Source organism: Hypomesus nipponensis, chromosome 22, assembly GCF_054491055.1.
Source record: "Hypomesus nipponensis isolate SF chromosome 22, ASM5449105v1, whole genome shotgun sequence".
Classification (NCBI taxonomy): domain Eukaryota; kingdom Metazoa; phylum Chordata; class Actinopteri; order Osmeriformes; family Osmeridae; genus Hypomesus; species Hypomesus nipponensis.
The window spans coordinates 11868099-11886067 of record NC_140382.1 but is presented as its reverse complement, the minus strand read 5'-3'; the positions used below and the strand labels follow the sequence as shown (position 1 = coordinate 11886067).

General features: G+C 44.8%; 1 protein-coding gene across 1 annotated transcript; it reads left to right on the top strand.

The window, feature by feature from the left end:
- The first annotated feature begins 4989 nt into the window (after positions 1 to 4989).
- On the top strand, positions 4990 to 17338 carry spock3 (SPARC (osteonectin), cwcv and kazal like domains proteoglycan 3). The gene is made up of 11 exons (XM_084686775.1): positions 4990 to 5103; positions 5227 to 5349; positions 11270 to 11309; positions 12662 to 12770; positions 13285 to 13393; positions 13513 to 13621; positions 13786 to 13899; positions 14195 to 14410; positions 14554 to 14616; positions 15014 to 15151; positions 15249 to 17338. Exons 2-11 carry the CDS (start codon positions 5227 to 5229, stop codon positions 15413 to 15415), a joined length of 1188 nt encoding a protein of 395 aa, XP_084542901.1. The 5' UTR covers positions 4990 to 5103; the 3' UTR covers positions 15416 to 17338.
- Positions 17339 to 17969: the final 631 nt, after the last annotated feature.

The following is a 17969-nucleotide window of genomic DNA, read 5'->3' as shown; positions in this document are numbered from 1 at the left end:
TGTAACAGTGTGGGGGTAGCTGGATGTGTGTGTGCGTGTGTGCCAGTCGTATACAAAGCAAGTTCCAATGTTCTCCCTGTCTCTTTCTCCCTCCTGACAGTTATTTCACTGTGTTTCACTCTCTCTTTTTGCCCCTCTCGTATCTAGCCCCTTTCTCCATCTCTTTCTCTTTGTCTCTCTTTGGTTCTCCTTGTGCAGGTATCAGGTGTGTTATCGGAGCCCAGTATCAATACTTTATCACCCTGGGACACCCAATCTAGAGAGAGAGAGAGACTAAAGTCCCTGGTGGAAACGAAAGGGGGAGGAGGAGGAGGAGAGGAAGGAATGGTCCGTTCTGAGTGGAGCCAAAGGGAAAGGGAGGAGGAGGGGAGAAGATAGGGGAAAGAGAGGGATGGAGGGGGGAGAGGGAAGAGGGAAAGGTGGAAAAGAGGTTAGGCTAAGAATACGAAAAGAGGGAGAGGGTGGTGAGCATGGCAAAGTGTAGAAGGACAGAAGTATAGATGGATTGACAGACAGATGAAAAGTGTGGGGGAAAAGAAAGAAAGCAAATTGCCAAACAATCCAGTTGTTTTCTGTTCTATCAGCCCCCATAGTGAGCTGATGTTGTCATGGTAACACTTCCAGTGTAGGAACCTCCTTTGCTCAGTCTCTTAATTAGGGCACATTACACTGAAACTTGAAACACAAATGATTTTTGTAGCTCATCGGAAATTATTGAATTTTGGATTGACTCCAATCATTAGTTAAAAACTGAATGGACATACCTGCTGCTTTCAGTATTAGTCGGTCTGGGTGTCTTATCTCAGGTGGAAACTGATGAGGTCATCACTCTCACACACTCCCACTCACACACACACACATTCTGTCTTACAGTCCCTTCTCCTTCTGTTCTGACCTTTCTCTCTCTGTCTCACACACAAACACACTCACACACGTATGCCCTTTGTTTCAATAACAAATACCCATGAGTCATGATGAGGATCCAGTCACATGAAAAGGTTTGAGGGATGAGGTTATTCGACTGGACACTAAAACAGAAATGTCTGCAACCAATTAAATAAAGCCATTTACAGTTTTGGAAAGGAATAAATCAGTTCTGTTAAGTAGCTATTTTGATATTTTAACAATTCCACTACCACACAACACACTTTCATTGTGCAATAGGAGTGAACCACATGTGATGTATTTGAATTGTTATAGTTGCAGTCTGGCGCCACATAGTGGAAACTTGGTAAAATGTGCAGAAAATAACCTTCTCGATGAGACCTATTGCTGTTGACATTTCATTTGAACAGTGTTCAATAGGCCCTGGATAGCCTGGCATTGCTAGACCAATTCTCAAATGTGTCTGCAACCTCTCAGTTCATTTTCAAAATCCAAGGGGCTTTACCAATGGGCACAGACCAGAAAGCCTCTGGATCCTTTGGATGGATACAACCAATTAGAGCAACAAAACGTAATCTTAAGTGTTTTAGAAAAAAGGCCTCATTCACACTCCTCTCTACAGTTATTGTATTGTGATGGGTCTGGCACATTCCATGCCAGAGGGAAATCTTTTCCAATTGAAGGGTGGCCAGACCCATCTGCCGGAGCATATAAACTGCGAACTTGCAGATATGTATTGTTCCTGGCTATGCCCTGGATGGCCTGTCAGCTGAAATGTGTCTCCCTACAAATTGACATCAGTAACCCAAGTACTAATCAATCGAAAATTCACAAACCGTTGGTTTGCATGTCTGAACAATGAATTTGTACGCTTTATTATGGAATGTGATACTGACAAATATATGGGGGCAATGATTTTATATCTTCTCTGAATTACATGTTTTGCAAGGTCTCTCCTGAGGATTTCAATGTAATTGTTTTGTTCAAGTGAAAACCGCTATTGTCCGCACGAGGGCGCCAACACATCATGATTCTGCCCGGTGTCCTTTACCAGCCGGATCCATTGAGAGTAATTCCCTGGCACCTCCCCAAGTGGTATTCTGCTAGGAAGATGTGCTAATGAGACCGTGAACAACGTTATTAGACAAACTGTCAGACAAACTTTATAAAACTCTTGTTTACACACCCCTGACAGAGAGACAAGAGGGAAAGCAGTGCAAAAAGCATCTCTCTCTCTCTCTCTCTCTCTCTCTCTCTCTCTCTCTCTCTCTCTCTCTCTCTCTCTCTCTCTCTCTCTCTCTCTCTCTCTCTCTCTCTCTCTCTCTCTCTCTCTCTCTCTCTCTCTCTCTCTCTCTCTCTCTCTCTCTCTCTCTCTCTCTCTCTCTCTCTCTCTCTCTCTCTCTCTCTCTCTCTCCCACACGTGTGCACACACATACATACACAGGAGTGACTTTCTCTGATCCTTCCTTTCAGAAAAGAGAGAGAGAGAGAGATGTAGAAAGGAGAAGAGAATAATCATAAGCAAGAAGACTCTCTTCTCTCCTTCATTTTCAAGACAATCTCCTTCCCCACCCCCTTTAATCAGTGTTCTCCTCTGTGACGGCCATTTTGTGTCTGTCTGCCTTATCTCCTGTCTGCAGTTTGCCTCTCTGTCATTACACTGCTATTAGCCATGTGTCCTGGGGCTGTTTCACTGGGCTCTCACTGACCCTGCCTCTCCAACTGCAGCAGCCCACAGGATAACACGCACATACACACACAATTTTCATCCTGTGTTTAACTCTAATATCACCAGGCTGACCAAAAAGGTAATAATTTTCTCTGTACACACATACACATACCAATCTAATCCCGCCCTTGGACGACTTGTTGGTAAACCAACCGAGAGCAAGTGTCTCATTTCAGCTGGGATTTCAGATGAACAGAAATCAAATTAAAAATTGCATCAGCCACCTGAGTCTCCGTACTTCTTCTTCCTATGGGGCTCCCTTTATCCTTTCTTCCAGTACAATTCTCTATGTCTCTCTCTCTGTTAACTCCACTCTTCTCCTAATGCAGTAGAAAACATATGCAACTCCCCCAACCATCTTCTAACACTTTCTCACCAAACGTTTTGTCTAATAGTCTCTCTTTCTTTCTGCCCTCTCTTTATCTCCCTATCTTTCTCTCCCTCCATCCCTCCTTCCCTCCCTCTCTCTTTATCCCTCTTTCTCTCTTCATTCATTTCTTCTTCCTTTACCTCTCCATCCCCCATCTCTCCCCTTCTTTTCCTCTATCTCTCCCTCCCTCTCTCTCCCTCCCTCCCTCTGGCTCTCAGTGAGCAGGTGCACAGTGACAGACTCACTGAGCCGTAAAATCTTGGCTCCTTGAGACACGATACATGCCTCTACCTTCTCCTTTCTTTCTCTCTTTCTCTCTCTCTCTCTCTCTCTCTCTCTCTCTCTCTCTCTCTCTCTCTCTCTCTCACACACACACACACACACACACACACACACAGGATCACACACATACAAAAAAAAGTGTCCTACCTATCTTTGCCTTCCCCACTATCCCTCCAGAACACACACACACTGGATAGTGTGAGACTCAGGTGTGTGTGTAAGTGTGCACAAAAGGAAGGGTTGAGGACTGTATGTAGCAAAGGACTGGGAGGACTTGGTTAAAGAGATTCCACCAACTATTACAATGGCCAAGTGGGCAATGGCTCCCTTTATGAAATGGGGATGTTTTGTGTGTGTGTGTGTGTGTGTGTTTCTGACCCCCCATCTACATCTTTAATGTCTCAGCATGAATAATGTATGAACCCCCAAGGCTGGGCAGAGACACACACACACACACCCATGTCCACTTCTCTTTTCCCCCCAGGTTTGCCCTAAACAAACAGAATACACTTCCTAACAAAGAACACACCTCCTTCACTTATCTAACAATTGATACGACACACACACATGTATGGTACACAGATCCAAGATAAAAGTCGATTTAAAATGTCTCTTTTCATCCAATTTTTCTGTCTGGAAGAGATTCCATACAGAGCAAGTTGTGTGTATTTGTGAGTGTCTGTGTTCTATCAACATTCATCAAGCTGTACGAGGATCACACAGCAACCGTCCAAGCAGACACCCCCCGGTTTAGGCCCCAAGGTCACTTTCTATACGACAACTCAGCAATCTGATGTCCTCCTCACCTTACCTGGACACGGGGTCTCTCCCTGCTTCTGCCTGCAAAGCAAGGCAGGGGAATAGAGCGAGAGAGAGAACCAGAGAGAGAGGCTGTGTGTATGTGTGTGTGTGTGTGTGTGTGTGTGTGTGTGTGTGTGTGTGTGTGTGTGTGTGTGTGTGTGTGGTATGAGAATGTAACAAATAGAATATTCATGTGACCCAGTGTGGTTTCGTTCTAGCCTGGAACAAAGGCATCACACGCTCACACACACGCGGTCTGTTCCCTGGCTCACTCAGACCAGTCACCTGCACCTGTGTTGAGCTCTGTCCTGAACACTTCCTCTGTCTCTGGTTCTCTCCGTCTAACCAAAGACTTATGAGTTCATTTGGTAGCAGACCACTTCCAGAAATCAATGTCCTGTTGTGCTTCCTTTCATGTTTAAACACACACACACACACACAAGCACACACACACAGCAATGTTGTTATTCCCAGGACCCAGACCAATCTCAGCTTGTCAGAACTAAACACACAGTGCCTAAAATGGAAGTGAACAAGCAAACAAACAAACGTGATTGTGCAATCGCCAGGTGATTGTTTTCGTATATAATTGCAATCAGATTAGGAACGGGAGACAAACAGAAAAAGGCAGAGAGGCAGTTCATGCCCTTTACTGCACACACACACCTCTGCACGAGCTTTCTCTGACACACACTCTCAGACATCGATAGAAATACACAAACACGCACACAGGCAAGTGTGAGAAAAAAATTGACATCACTTATTCCTAACAACAACAAAAAAAGCTTTGTTATCATTAGGAAGCAGTTTGAATGGGCGCGATAGCGCGCACAGCAGTCAAAGCGCGTTTTATCTGCACTGTAGAGAGGGAGAGCGCCGGGGGCGTGCGTGACGCGCGCGCCCGCGCTCAGTGCGGAGAGAGAGAGCGCAATAGAGAGAGGGGGGGATAGAGAAGAAGCGAGGATCTCGTGGCATACGACAGTACCAAGAACATATAACGGGAAGGTATATGCGACAGCAATAGAATACTGACAAGGTAACATGTGGTATTTGGTATTGTCTTATTTGCTGTTATAATTTACCAATTCTGTCCCACTGTGTAAATAGCTGACTTGGTGCTGTCCTCACTGTTATGTGTGTATGTGTTGTTCGTCCGCAGATGCTGAGCGTTGCCACACTCTGTGTGTGTGTCGTCGCCTTTGGACAGGTCTGCGCTCGCTCAGACAACGGGAATTTTCTAGATGATAAGTGGTTGACTGGGAGATGGGACAAATTTCGGGATGTAAGTGGACTATATGTTTATTCTGCCTCAGCCACTCTCCCTCCTTCCCTAACTCCCTTCGCGTGCAACGGCTGGATCACGCGCTTCTTGTTTTGTCATTATGTTCGTGCGCATCACGGGTCTCATGGATAGACCGTCGCCCCTTGTCGCATGTTACTCATTCGGTTTTCTCTGTAAATCACTACAACGGATTGGTATAGACTATATTGTTGTTAGTATGTGATAGCATTACTATCACAACCAAAATCTGTAATATCATAACAAAAATCGCGTTTTAGAAGGCTACATTACGCAGACTGCATCAACAAGAGGAAGGTATACTAGAGTCGGGCCTAATTATCAGGTGTCACACCGCTAGGTGTTCGGCATGGCCGTGTTCAAGACAGAGAGACAGAAAGCGAGAAAGAGAGTGAGAGGAGTAGGCCCAGATCTAATGTGGATTGAAGGCACACAGCAAAGCGTACTTTGATTTCTAATAGGCACAGAAGTGTCCCAGTTGTTGCATATTGTGTGTGCGTGTTTGTGTGTATGCCTGCCTTTATCATATTATTGTATGCCTACGTTAGTTTTTATTAATAGTACACTCTGTGTGGATGTGTGCCCGTGTGTTCCATACAACAAGGTGCTGTCATCCACAATTACTGTGACTTGTTTACGTAAGGCTACTTAGCATTTAAACGAGACGAGGCAAAGACATCACAGAAATAAACTTAACGCACACATTAGATAAAAACAAAATTTCTATCCCACAACTAACATGCCTAAAACCATACTTTGGTTATAGTGGGTGCAACTGTACTGCAATACAGTTATTTACAGTATAACAGAAGCCTGTTTTGTTAACAATAAAATAAGAACAAAACACTGTTCTTGTATCAGGAATAAAGAATCAAAAATGAAAGAAATGAAATAAAATAGAACACAACATAATGTGCAGTTGCTATCATGGTGTATCCGTTTCTGAGTGCACGAGTGTGTGCATGTGTCTGAAACAACGACAACAGGATATCCTGCCTCTCACCACCTCTCCCTCATGTCACCGCCAGGCCAAGTCAAAATAATCCATCATCACCTTGCTGCTCCAGAACCATTATTCTGCGTTTGGAGCACAGAGTAATGACAGCAACACGCCGGTGCTTGTGTGCGTCTTTGGGGATTGGCTATGTCATGTTCACAAGATGGCTGGTTGTTGGCAACCTTTGACCCTTCCAGAAAACTAATTTCTCTCTTTTTCCAATCCCATCCCCCTTTCACCTCTTTCTGTCTTTCCTTCAACACCTAAATATACCAACCCAGTGGGGTCCATGTACATCAGGGCCAATCAGAGAACAGGATTTGGTTTATGCAAAGTGGAGTTGAACACGAGGGATAAGATGTGATTGGCCACATGTTGTTCTGATTAACTACAAGTTGTCTGTGTGTCTTTGTGTGTCGTTGTAAACTATGCGTGTTGAAGTAGACTGTACTTCTGTTGAAGTAGTGTGAGTGGAGAAGTGTGTACTGGTGTGTGTGTGTGCGTGTGGAAAAGTGTGTGTCTGTGTGTGGAGAAGTGTGTCAAAGCTAGATCTGGCTGCTTAACTTTCTCACTGACCCACTGGAGAAAAAAAGAGAGAGAGAGAGAGAGAGAAGGAGAGAGAGAGAGAGAGAGAGAGAGAGAGAGAGAGAGAGAGAGAGAGATGGATAGGGAAGGAATGGTAATCAGGATGGTGGCTGTGTGTTTTATCTGTATGTGCTGACGGAGTGTCTGGATTTTCTGTTTTTGTTTTGATTGTGTGTGGACTCTGTGCCATGGATGAGAGAATGATTGCCTTTGAGCTGAAGATTCTGTGCATATGTGCGTGTGTGTGTTTGTGTGTGTGTTTTCATGTCTTTGTATTTTAACCTTGGGCTAGTGCAGCAGCATTAGCTTCAGTCTGACAGAGCTGTGTGATTGTGTCTATGTGTGTAAGTCTTTGTGTTTGTGTAAACTAATATGTATTAACTGTTACTTTTAATCTATAGTCCTGTGTCATTCTGTCTGTGTATTGATGTGCCTACAGAACATTTATGCCCACATGGGTCAACATGTGGATTTGGTCCGTGTATCATTGTGTCTCCACACATACACATAAGAATGGTATGTGACTGTGCTCCATTAGTGGATGAATGTCATCAAAGCTTTGACAGATACATTTTTCTCTCTCTCTCTCTCTCTCTCTCTCTCTCTCTCTCTCTCTCTCTCTCTCTCTCTCTCTCTCTCTCTCTCTCTCTCTCTCTCTCTCTCTCTCTCTCTCTCTCTCTCTCTCTCTCTCTCTCTCTCTCTCTCTCTCTCTCTCTCTCTCTCTCTCTCTCTCTCTCTCTCTCTCTCTCTCTCTCTCTCTCTCTCTCTCTCTCTCTCTCTCTCTCTCTCTCTCTCTCTCTCTGTCTCTGTGTCTCTCTCTCCTTCTTCCTTCATTCCCACCCCTCATCCACTTCCTGTTCCTTTCATGTCAGCACTCCAATCAAATGTGGCGGCCAAGGGGATTGTCAGAGCACCAGTGAAGGGAAGGGGGGGTTTGGGGGAGGGTGCAGCCTGGTATCAACCCTGCTCTGAGTCTGTACTGCAACACATACACACAAGTACAAGTTCAGATCATTTCCTAAGCTATCTGTTTGTTTTTGTTTTTTTCAACAGCTTGACACAGAAAAAACCTTTTTTATCTGCTTGTCACCATGGTCTCTAAAAACAACTACCTTATTGTGAGACCTATGGGGACCAGAGCCCTATGGGGTGAACAAGAAATAAGACCTGACACAATCCCGAGGGCCTACTCAACTGTCCCTGTCCTTCCTGCCTGCTACTTTAGAGCAGCAGCTTTACAGATCCCTCACTGGACCACGGCTAGCCCACAGCACAGTGTGCATTTGAGGGACAGAAAGAGAACGAAACATGAGAGGAGGGAGAGAGAGACAGAGAGAGGGAAGGAGAAACAGATAGGGAGAGAGAGAGAGAAAGAGAGAGAGAGAGACAGAGAGAAAGAGAGAGACAGAGAGAAAGAGAGAGACAGAGAGAGAGAGAGAGAGAGAGAGAGAGATAGATAGGGAGATAATAGTAGGACAAGCATCACTGGTGCTCCATTTCTTTGTTTCTTCTCTCCACTCCACTTCCATTTTTCATTTTTCCGCTCTTTTCTTTCTTGCTCTACCCCCCCCCCCCCCCACACACACATACACCACTTTTGTGTTACGAAGGATGAATGATGTGAAGAAGGTACAAAGCTTCAGGCCCTGTCTGCTACAGAGGACCCATGTCTGTGTTTGTGTGTGTGTTCAAGTGTGTGTGTATGTATGTGTGTGTGGATACCAGGCCTTTTGTGTCTGCGACTGTGTGTATGGTCATATTTTCAGTGGTCAGTGTATGCAGTTGTGTCTTTGTACAGTAGGCCTGTATGTGTGTATGAATTTAACAGGTGAAAGGGAATGAGGAGGGGTGAGGAGGGGTGAGGAGGCGAGAGAAGGAAAGGATGATGTTATGAGACCTCATATCTATTGACCAGTAAAGGGCCAAATGTAAGGAAGTTGTACGACATGTCACCAATCACATACAAACACCCACCTATATCCATTTCTAAGAAGCAGCTTTTAATCCATTGTATGTGTTTGTGTGTGTGTGTGAGAGAGAGAGAGAGAGAGAGAGAGAGAGAGAGAGAGAGAGAGAGAGAGAGAGAGAGAGAGAGAGAGAGAGAGAGAGGGGGGGGGGGGGCAGAACTGTTGAAATATTTAGGCTGCAATCAGTAAACCATTAGCCATATTGGAGAGGCTTGGGTTAGTGTGTGTGTTTGATGTGTGTGTATTTCTGTGTATTATATCAGTGAAGCAGTGTGTTCCTTTGCTTATTTGATGTGTTTTTGTTCTGATAGTCTCTGACACCACTGTGATATTTTGGGGAAAGAGAGAGGACATGGGTGATAAGTGTGTGGAAATGTGTTGCGCCAAATGCATGTGCGTGAGTGTGTGATGTCCGTTAAGGAATCCGTCTGCAGGCGTTACCCTGGTCACGACCATGAAGAGTGCTTGGCTCCTATTATGCATTTATATCAGAATATATTTTAGATCCACAACGCTTGAAGGTGATTGACCTAAAGTAGGAGTAAAAAAACGAGCTAACAAGCAAACTTATTGGGTTTTTATTTCAAGGGTTGAGACTTTCCTACAGCAAAAAGGCCACCTTTTTATGATATTCATCTAACAGCCAATTTGCCCGTTTAATTAAACCTGCACGGTCCATTCGTGGAACTGTCAAAGAAACAGAGCGATGCGTAAGTGAAGGAGGATGACGGGAAGGAGGCACATAGAAAGAAGAGGGTCAGAGCGCTGACAATAGAGGACAGGATTAGAAACTAAATCAGGGAGGCAAAACGCTGCCCTCACTAACCCTCCAGAGAAAGAGAGAGAGCGCAGAGGGAAAGAAGGAAAGAGGGGAAGGAAGACTAAATGAGGACGACATAAGCGAGAAAGAGAGAGAGAGAGAGAGAGAGAGTGTGAGAGAGAGAGAGAGAGAGACTGAGTGAGAGAGAGAGAGAGAAGGAGAGAGAAAGAGAGAGAGAGAGAGAGAGAGAGAGAGAGAGAGAGAGAGAGAGAGAGAGAGAGAGAGAGAGAGAGAGAGAGAGAGAGAGAGAGAGACAGTCGAGATCATCATTGACGTTTTAATCTACTAAAGCCATTCTGCTGAGAATAACAAGCCACTGAAACCAACTCATTGTCCCCCACCCTTCATAGCAACATACATACACAAACATACACACACACACAAAAGCATGCTCCTGTTGTCCTCAGTGGTAAAGTGAGTGGATTGGAGTGGTTTAATGTCCTAATTTAGCTATCCAGCCTGGAGACAGAGCTAATCTGCCCCTGAACAGGCCAACTGGACAACTAGCCAGACTGATAAGCCAAACCCACAACTAGCTAATGGTAGCTAATACCTCAGGGTTAGCATGCTAATGTGTTCTGAGAAGGTGGACCTAGTGGAAGATGTATACAGAGAGATGGAAAGAAATAGAGAAAAAGAGAGCTACAGAAAGAGAAAGTGTTGATTTTTCACAGCTTTTTAGCTTGTGGAGATTTTCCCCCTAGAAAACAAGACAGAATGTGTGTGTGCGAGAGAGAGAGAGAGAGAGAGAGAGAGAGAGAGAGAGAGAGAGAGAGAGAGAGACAGAGAGAGAGAGAGAGAGAGCACACAACACACATGCCTCCTCCAGGCATGTTATTTCTCTTCTAAAATAACTTAACTTTCATGTCTGGCTTTGAACAACAGAGATCTAAGATTTCATAAACTAACTCATTCTCCACAGTTAGTGTGTCTCCTGTATGTCCCCAGGACAAGAGAAAGAGAGAGATAGGGGGGGCATGAGGGGAAGAGAGAGGGCTAGAGAGAGAGAGATGGAAAACGAGAGACAAAAAGAGGGGTGAAGAAGTGTTAAATTGTGTTTTACACTGGCAAATTGTCAGGCAACGGCATATGGTGACATGAGAAAGTGACAGTCATCAGCATGAATAGGATGATGACACACACACACACACCCATCACGACTGTCACAAGACTGAGTATGTTTCCTGTCACTAGGCATAAGAATCATGACGGCAGTGAAACAAATTAGCATCTCTGACTACACAGACTTGTTTAAGTTACAAACAACAGCTATTATCTCTGCTGGAAGAAATAAACTCTCTTACTGTATGTGCATTTGTGAGAGTTTGTTTTCATGTGTTTTTTGTGTGTGTGTGCGCATCTAATATCCTCTCTTCTGATTTCCTTTAATGCGCTCAAATGCACTTTAGGAGGTGGAGGTTTGTCGTTTCTTCTTATAGTCTTTTTCACTGACTTCATCTCTCCCCCATTCATCTAAAACTTGTTGGCTTTCTCTCTAACATCCACCCTCTTGACATATGATTGTGTGTACAGGAGCCAGGAACATGGACACCAGGAAAACCTTTCGATCAAGGTAGGTGAACTTGTCTGTACACTAAGACAAATGACTGCACCCTTAGTCATCATACAAACAAATATGCTCTTAAGGGATGGAGCTGTCTAACTGAACTAATGTTGGGTGGAACACCTAAAGGCCTGTCCCCAGGCAGGGTTGAGACGTTAGGAATGTCTTGGTGCAGCTGTCCTGCACCATAAGAAACTCACCCTGGGAACTAGATGTGATGTTTGCTTTTGTGCTGGAAGGCATGAGACTTGAATTCCGCGTAAGAGGAACTGAAAATAGACATAGATAGACAAACGCGCACACACATAGATTTATGAAATCTCATGACGTTAAGGAAAGTAGTGTGGACTTCTCTTAAATCAGTTTTCTCCTCCAGTGGCTTGCGACAATCTTTGTGTGTGTGTGTGCGTGTGTGTGAGACATACTGTCCCTTTATTTCAGATCTGTTGATTTAAAGTAGGACAGTTCCTCCTGTCGTGTTTTTCTCATTACATGTAAGCTTGCAGTGGTGTGGGATTGCGTTTGCACACACATACACGCACACTCCAAGTCACACATTTCTACTATGCATGCAAATCAACAAACACACACACACACACACAGAGGAACAATAGCATTAGAGAGTGGCGTTGGAGGATAGAGGAAAGGATAATCTACTAAATCTGTTTGGGGATTACAGTAAGGCTCTTAAGAGCAAAGGTCAACTCTCAGACGGATCTGGGGCCAGCCTAAGCCTGGGCGTTCAGACATGCCACACTGCACAAAGCACTGACCAGAGACCAGATTCAACCATCCGCTTTATGGCAGTCAACATGCTTACGGTACTAGTGACAGATATAGGGTCAGTTTTGTACTGGAGAGAATGGGAGGAGAGTTGTGGTGGTTGATACGATCTGGGGTAAGTTGTTGAGGTGGACGCTGGGGTGTGTGCAGCTGTGAGCAGATAAAGGCTGGTCTAGAATCAGTTGCTTTTGCTTGGATAAGTAGTCCCATCTGCTTTTAGTCGTAATGACACCTAATGGTATTACCTATGTGGGTGGAGAGAGAAAGAAGGAGAGGGAGACAGTTGCAGGGAGTACAGGAGAGAGAGACAGAGACGGGGTTGAGGATGATGGGTCACAAACCCTTTTCCAGGGAAAACACAGACATCACACACAAACATGCCTTCTTAGAGACGCACTGACACACCCAGTACACTCACCGGAGCATTCAGCCCATCATTTGTTGTTTCTTTATTGGAGATGTCCTGACTGACCTTAGCAACAGGGCTTTCTCTGTAGGCTCTGTAGAAGCTTTATTTCTGTCACACACACGCACAAATAATTGTTTTAATATTGTCTGTTATTTATTGTAATCTACAGCCCTTGACCCTGCCAAAGACCCCTGTCTGAAGATCAAGTGTGGCCGCCACAAGGTGTGCGTGGCCGAGGACTACCAGACCGCCACCTGTGTCAGCCAGAGGAGAGTCAGGTAGGCCACGGACACACACACAACTACACACCACTGGTCTGGGAAGACTGTGTTACTGCTACATCGCTGTTTTGTCCAATTACTTCAGCTTTGGCACTGGTTGAGACTGGAGGACACCATGCCCTGCCACACCACATGAATAGATAACTAGTGTCTGTGAGTGTGTGCAAGTGAGTGTGTGTAAGTGAGTGTGTGTGTGTGTGTTAGAGAGAGAAGCATTTGATAATGACTCTGTGCCTTTCTTTTGAAGTGTCTTAGTGCAAGTCAGACTGCTCTGACCACCCCCACATAATCTCACACGCCTCACCACCTAGAATTTCTGTTAGCTTGCTCATATTATCACTACCAAAGCTTGGTTTCGACACTGACCACAAAGAAAAAGAGAAGTGGCCTCCATCGATTCCATATATTCTTTCTACCGATCCTAGTCATATACTGTCTACTTTTGTCCTCCTCCTCCTGTCTTTCTTCCGGTCTTCCTCATCATCTCCTCCTCTTCTTCCTCGCTCTCCAGCTTTAAGGATGCAGGTCTCCTCCAGAGTCCGGGGTCAAAGTGCAAACAGTGCCCTGTCGTTCACCCCTCCCCCGTCTGTGGCACCGACGGACACAGCTACTCCACCAAGGTAACACACAGACATTTGTTTTTACTATACTAGTGAGGACCTACAATTCACTTCAATTCTAACTCGTGTTAACCTCAACCCCCTTCTCTCTTTGTCTCGATTCCACTCTCCTGTGTCAGTGTAAGTTGGAGTACCAGGCGTGTATCACAGGGAAGAAGATTGAGTTGAAGTGTCCTGGCCTGTGTCCCTGTCCCACCCAGCCTGACCAGAGCAGCACAGAGAAGAGAGGTACACAAACACACACAGGACAGTGACATGAAGCTCTGTTGTGGTGTTTGGCTGATAGTGTTCGTCCTGTATGTGTGTGTGTAGGTGGGGGGTGGTTACATGAATCAAATCCAGAATATTGTTGCGTCTGATATTAGTGTGTGTGTGTGTGTGTGTGTGTCTAGTGTGCAGTGAGTCAGACCTGAAGGAGGCAGTGGGTCGTCTCAGGGATTGGTTCAGGGTGCTCCATGAGAACGGGAATCACAAGAGAGTCAAAATCCAGAAAGCAGAGAAGAACAGTAAGACCCTCTTCCTTCTCCTAATTCATTTTCTGCTCATTTGTTCTAATTCTTTCCTTTCTCTAAGCACTCATCATCAGTTTTTATGCTCTTCCACCACAATCTTTGGTTGTAGGTGTTGAACGTTTTGGATATCAATTCATAAATACTGTGAACTTATCTTGGTTTCAATGAAACACTTTCACTCAGTCTATCAATAGACTGAATTTCCCTACACCATAGAAATAGAATATTCCTGACATCCTTCTCTTAGGGAACATCGTTCCTCATTGACCTCTAACTTTTTGACCCCCAGAGTTTGAACCAGGGGCTTTGCCTATTTGCAAGGACCCTCTGGGATGGATGTTCTCCCGTCTAGATACCAACTTCGACCTCCAGCTGGACCAATCAGAGCTCAGCAGCCTGGACCGGAATGAACCTTGCTCCGAGGCGTTCTTCCACTCCTGTGACACACACGCAGACAAAGTGCTCAGCAGCACTGAGTGGTGCACCTGCTTCCAAAGGCATACAGGTGAGGGGACTGCACACACACACACACACACGGCTCCGCAGACCCACTGGTGCAGCTCGACACATACACACGCACACACACACTCTCATGGTTGACCCCTCTGGCTCCCAATCAACATTGCTGCTTCTTATGTCCCTTCCCAGATTCACCCTGTAAGTCAGAGCTGTCCAACATCAACAAGAAGCAGGCGGGAAAGAAGCTGCTCGGTGAGTATGTTACTCACTCCAGGGGTCGTCACCTTGCGTGCTGCGGTGCAATCCCGGCTGAGGGGAAGCGGGCAGAGTATTTTTGTCACTCACACTGCCAGATAAATCTGAATTCAACCTGAAAGAGCACATGGCCGCTCCTTACTTCCTTCTTCCACATCTCAGTGGAAGGAGCTTCAGCAGGTGGTGTTGCAACTGAACACATCTCACTTTAACCAACCTGCCCTCGTATATAGCTACAAAATACACACACACTCTGACACACCAACCCTGCCCTTCTATGAAGTCACAAAACACACACGCTCTGACCCACCAACTCTGCCCTCGTATGAAGCTACACCCCCCCCCCCACACAAACACACACACACACACTCAGAGCCTGTGCTTGTGTGTGTAGGTCAGTACCTGCCGACATGTGATGAGGAGGGGTACTACAGGTCACACCAGTGCCACAGCAGCAGTGGCCAGTGCTGGTGTGTGGATCGCTACGGCAACGAAGTAGCTGGCTCAAGGACCCACGGGCCTGCAGACTGTGGTGAGAACACATTGCAGTGCATTCTCAGATGATTTGCTTCCTGGGGGCCATCTCAGATCCGGGGGTATGAGAAACCTATTTTATTTTGGCCTGGTAGGTGTGGTCTTAGAGTCTTCTGGAGACCTTGGCAGTGGAGACTCGCTCTTCTCTGACAATGATGACGATGATGATGAAGATTCCTTCGTCCTGAATGACGAGGCCAGAATGGACGACGGGGACGACGAAGACGAGGATGATGACGAGGATGATGAATATCTGTCTTAATCATTTACATATGTATAGAAAAGAAAATTCCTAACTGCTTGGTCAAACTGCACGTTTTAGGTGAACCCCCAGACAGATACTCATCGTACTAACAGCCTATGGACTACAACTGTGTCGTCTGTTAATAATTTACTACCGATGTTCCTGGTTAACGCTTATGATTTCTCTTTCTGTCTCACCTAACGTATGATTGGCGGTTGCTGCCGTGGTGGCATTCAATCAGAAAATATTTTCAGGACTAACGTAGCCTAGGGCTCATCCTCTCTCTCAGCCAACACTGTGCTGTGGACAAGGTCATATGTGAGACAACTCCTCGCCTCATTGGACGGACAACGTCCTATAGTGAGCCCTGTCCTACTATTGAGCACTCTGATCGTGTTGTTCAAGAGATTCCTCCCTTCTTTTCCTCTTATTCCTTATTCCCCTGTAAGAGATAAGACAATATTATACTTGTTTGGATTATTTTCATTCTGATTTGCCAACTAAAATGTTGTGGATAAGCTGTGGTTAGATATGCTGAATATGAGAAAATGAAAATATAAAAGCTAGTGCACAGAAGGATAATCAGAACTGTTCCTGCGACAATGTAGGAAAAGGCTTATTATGGCAGTAGCTTCCAAATGACATTTCTCCAAACCCCCCCACGTAGTCAGAACTGAAGAAAAGAATAGGTGATTCTATTTTTCTATTGCATTGTTTCTGTAATGCAGGATGTTGAACGGATTTGGTCAAGCATGCCTTTCACTGAGTTCAGCACAGTGTTAATTTACAGACTAGCATAGCAAGGGAGTGGCAGCTCTCTGTGATGACTTCACTCAGCATGAACAGAAAAAAAAGAAAAACTACACTGACAGCATAAACTATGTTACCCACAATCCCCAGTAAAAGTGTAACTGGCCTTTCCACTTATCCCATTTTTATTGTCTTTGGGTGTGGAGTCAGAAATATTGTTGACATTGCACAGTGCAACAGAACAGTGCAACAGATTTTAATGTATGTTAATGTTTGGGTTTGAGTAGAGCAAATACAGTATTTAAATGTTTAAAAATTATAACATGACTTTTAAGTATACAATGTAACTCAGCATTCTTTATTACACACACACACACACACATACCATGAGGTGGTGAACGTGTGCTCTGGCTAGGACTGTGTAAAGGTGTGCCTTTCCCTAGGCAGACACACAGTGATGGTAGCGTCGATGGGTTACGGGTTAGAGCTTAACGAGCACACTCGACATACAGCCTTCATTGCGCTCCATAAGGGTGTCGCAAGCCTACAAAGCACGTTGGACAGCTCATTAGACACCTTCAGACATGATCTTAACTCTTATTCAAGTGTTTCATACGACTGGGTCTGGTTTTCTTCTCATGAGTTGTTATGTAGATTAGAATGTAGAGAAGCACACAGCTAAGCTAAGAAGTTCAAACACACATACATTCTGCTGGAATCCACAGTGTTTTTATATATTAGTACAGTGTCTATGAACGTTGATTAGACAGCATCGAAAGAGTATTTCAATGTTATCTGTTATGATGAATTAGTAAGCTTGACAATGAGGCAGTCAGATATTGTTAGTCTAGTGTACCTTTGGGTTACACACCATTTGAATATACATACAGACCTGACCATGACAAATTGATGGCCTTGCATGTGGACCATTGGGCAACTGGAATCCCACTGTAAGAATGGAAAAGATTTGTCCACTTGATAAAATGCATATTTAAATGTACTTTGGGGACTTGACTGAAAATCCTCAAAATGGTAGACCTCCATAGTAACATTTTAGCATCCGCTCACCAAGGAGACTAAAGTTCCGCTCATGATTAATCTGATATTGAAGTATTGTTCTAGAGATATGACACACATGCATTTTTTACAGTGTATGTATGATTTGATGAAATAAAAACAATATTGACTAAAGTCAACCAGTGTCTCTACTGTTCTTGTATGTCAGTACACAACAGAAAAAAAAACAAACTGAAATAAAATGGACACCTTCAGTTTCATGTTTCTATTCTTTATTTCACGTCCTTGGGGGGGAAACTGGTGGTTTTGTCATTCTTTCAACATTTACCTTACCTTGTCAATTGCCTAGACTACTCTTGGTCCACCAGTCAGTCCAGGTGGGGGCCCTGATCTTCGGTCGGCCCTGGAGGTCTTCTCCTGAACTTCCTGATGGAGCCTCCTGCCGCTGTGAACTCTTGCTACAGGAACATTATTGCATAATGCAGAAGGACAGCAGGTGAATATTTTATGTCGCCGTTTTCCCACACACCCTTGAGTACACACTACTCATACACACAGATGACAACACACACATAAATAAAAACAAATTAGTGAAAGAAAAGGCAAATCCACTGACCTGGAAAAAGGAGAGCACCATTTCCTGTGAGTACGGCCGCCTTTTCACAGGCCAGTCACAGTTGAAGCCTGAGGGCACTGTGTGTGTGTCAGTGTACAATTGTGTACGTGTCAGAATGTTTGTGCTTGCGTGTGTTTGTGTGGTGGTGGGGTCAGGGGGGGGCGCAAGCAAATGCATGTGTGTACGTGT